The 1638-nt window shown below is 44.0% G+C and overlaps 1 protein-coding gene across 1 annotated transcript; it reads right to left on the minus strand.

The window, feature by feature from the left end:
• Positions 1-920: 920 nt before the first annotated feature.
• On the minus strand, positions 921-1638 carry LOC144116193 (uncharacterized). The gene has a single exon (XM_077650923.1). The coding sequence runs from the start codon at positions 1635-1637 to the stop codon at positions 921-923; it is 717 nt and encodes a 238-aa protein (XP_077507049.1). The 5' UTR covers position 1638.

Raw genomic sequence — 1638 nt, forward strand, 5'->3', positions numbered from 1 at the left:
AACTTGAATATGGCATGAATAACCTTATGATCACTGATTTCACGCAGGTAAGTAACCGATGATAAGCTTTCAGGGTTGTTGGTCAGTATTAAGTCCAGAATATTTGAAGATCCGTGAGCGACGCGTGTCGGTTCGAGCACCATTTGCGTCAGGTTAAAGTTTAAGCATACATCTACGAATTCTCTTGCTTCAGGGTTACCGGCGGTTAGTGGTCCTACGTTTTGCCAATCGATGCCAGGGTAGTTAAAATCGCCTAAGAGAACAATTTGCGCACCAGGGTGTTTTTTAGTAATTTGGACTAGTGCATCGTTCAGGTTAAGCGCGAATCCTGGGTTGCTGTTGGGGGCCCTGTAGCAGACGCCAAGTAGAACTGTTTCCGGTGGAGCGCAACATTTTAACCACAATATTTCTAGATCTGAACTAATGTTAACATGAGAACAAGATATTTGGTTGTTAATGGCAATAAGAACACCTCCTCCGCGTGTGCCTTGACGATCATTGCGGTAAACATTGAAATTTGGCAATTCATCCAGAATTTCATTATCTGTCACGTCGCTTGTCAGCCACGTTTCAGTTAAGATTAATATGTTGCTGCCTGAAGATGACAGGAGATTAGACAGGGCTTCGCGCTTTGGAAGGAACTGCGTATATTGGTGTAGATTATGGAAAAAGAAAGATTAATTCGACGGGTAGCCTGTGGTTGCTTGCGCGCGATCCAACGGCGACATGATTCCTATGCGATTTCTTTCACGGTCTGTGTGTCTTGGTCAAACATATAACGTTTTGGTCCCATGTGCAGCGTTTTGTATCGAAGGGAAAAGGGTCCTGACTTGGTTCTGGCGAAAGCCACAAGGTGTTTTCGGGCATTTCGGACGGACCGAGAAAAATCTTCGCCGATACTGAAATCTGTATTTTTAAGCTTAGGGCCATTCGAAAGAATGACCCCTTTGGTTTTGAAAGCAGACAGCTTCACTATTATAGGTCTTTGGCGGTTTGGTTTTGAAAGCAGACAGCTTCACTATTATAGGTCTTTGGCGGTCAATGCTGTGACGGCCAAGGCGGTGTGCGCGCTCTATGTCTTTAGGGTCGATTACGGGGTTCAAGCTATCAAGGCAGTGCTGGATTATTATTTTTTCTAATTGGTCATATGATTCTTTATCATTTGGGTCGGGAAGTCCATAGAATACTAGATTGTTTCTTCTTGAGCGGTTCTCAAGATCATCCAGACGTGTGTCTATCTCGGAAAGCTGGTGGGTCGTTCTAGCAGTGCTGGTTTGAAGTGTTTCGATTTCTGTTCGCAGGGTACTAATTACCTCAAATTGGGTTTCAATATTCGCAATTCGTTCGCTTAGGGCAGATATTGTTTTATCTGTTGTTACTAGTTGATTTTTCAGGCCTTGGACTTCAGAAATAAGTTTTCTCTGACCAGCGCTCAACTTTTGCAGTTCGGCCAAAACAGCATCAGTATTAGGTGGTCCCGGATTTGTTTCAACATCGCCCGATAGTAATAGTAAAGCACGAATCACATTGACACATTCAACAGCAAGGCAGAAGCAGCACTGTGGGCTCGGCAGCTGCACCAGACAATAATTACTAGATTTCTTAGCAAAAAGAGTATATGGAACACCGACCTGCATG

The sequence above is a fragment of the Amblyomma americanum genome, chromosome 1 (assembly GCF_052857255.1).
Source record: "Amblyomma americanum isolate KBUSLIRL-KWMA chromosome 1, ASM5285725v1, whole genome shotgun sequence".
NCBI classification, from domain to species: domain Eukaryota; kingdom Metazoa; phylum Arthropoda; class Arachnida; order Ixodida; family Ixodidae; genus Amblyomma; species Amblyomma americanum.

What these genes read in the sequence shown, in the direction of transcription:
- LOC144116193 (XM_077650923.1), bottom strand. Translation starts at nt 1,637, where the DNA reads ATGCAGGTCGGTGTTCCATATACTCTTTTTGCTAAGAAATCTAGTAAT.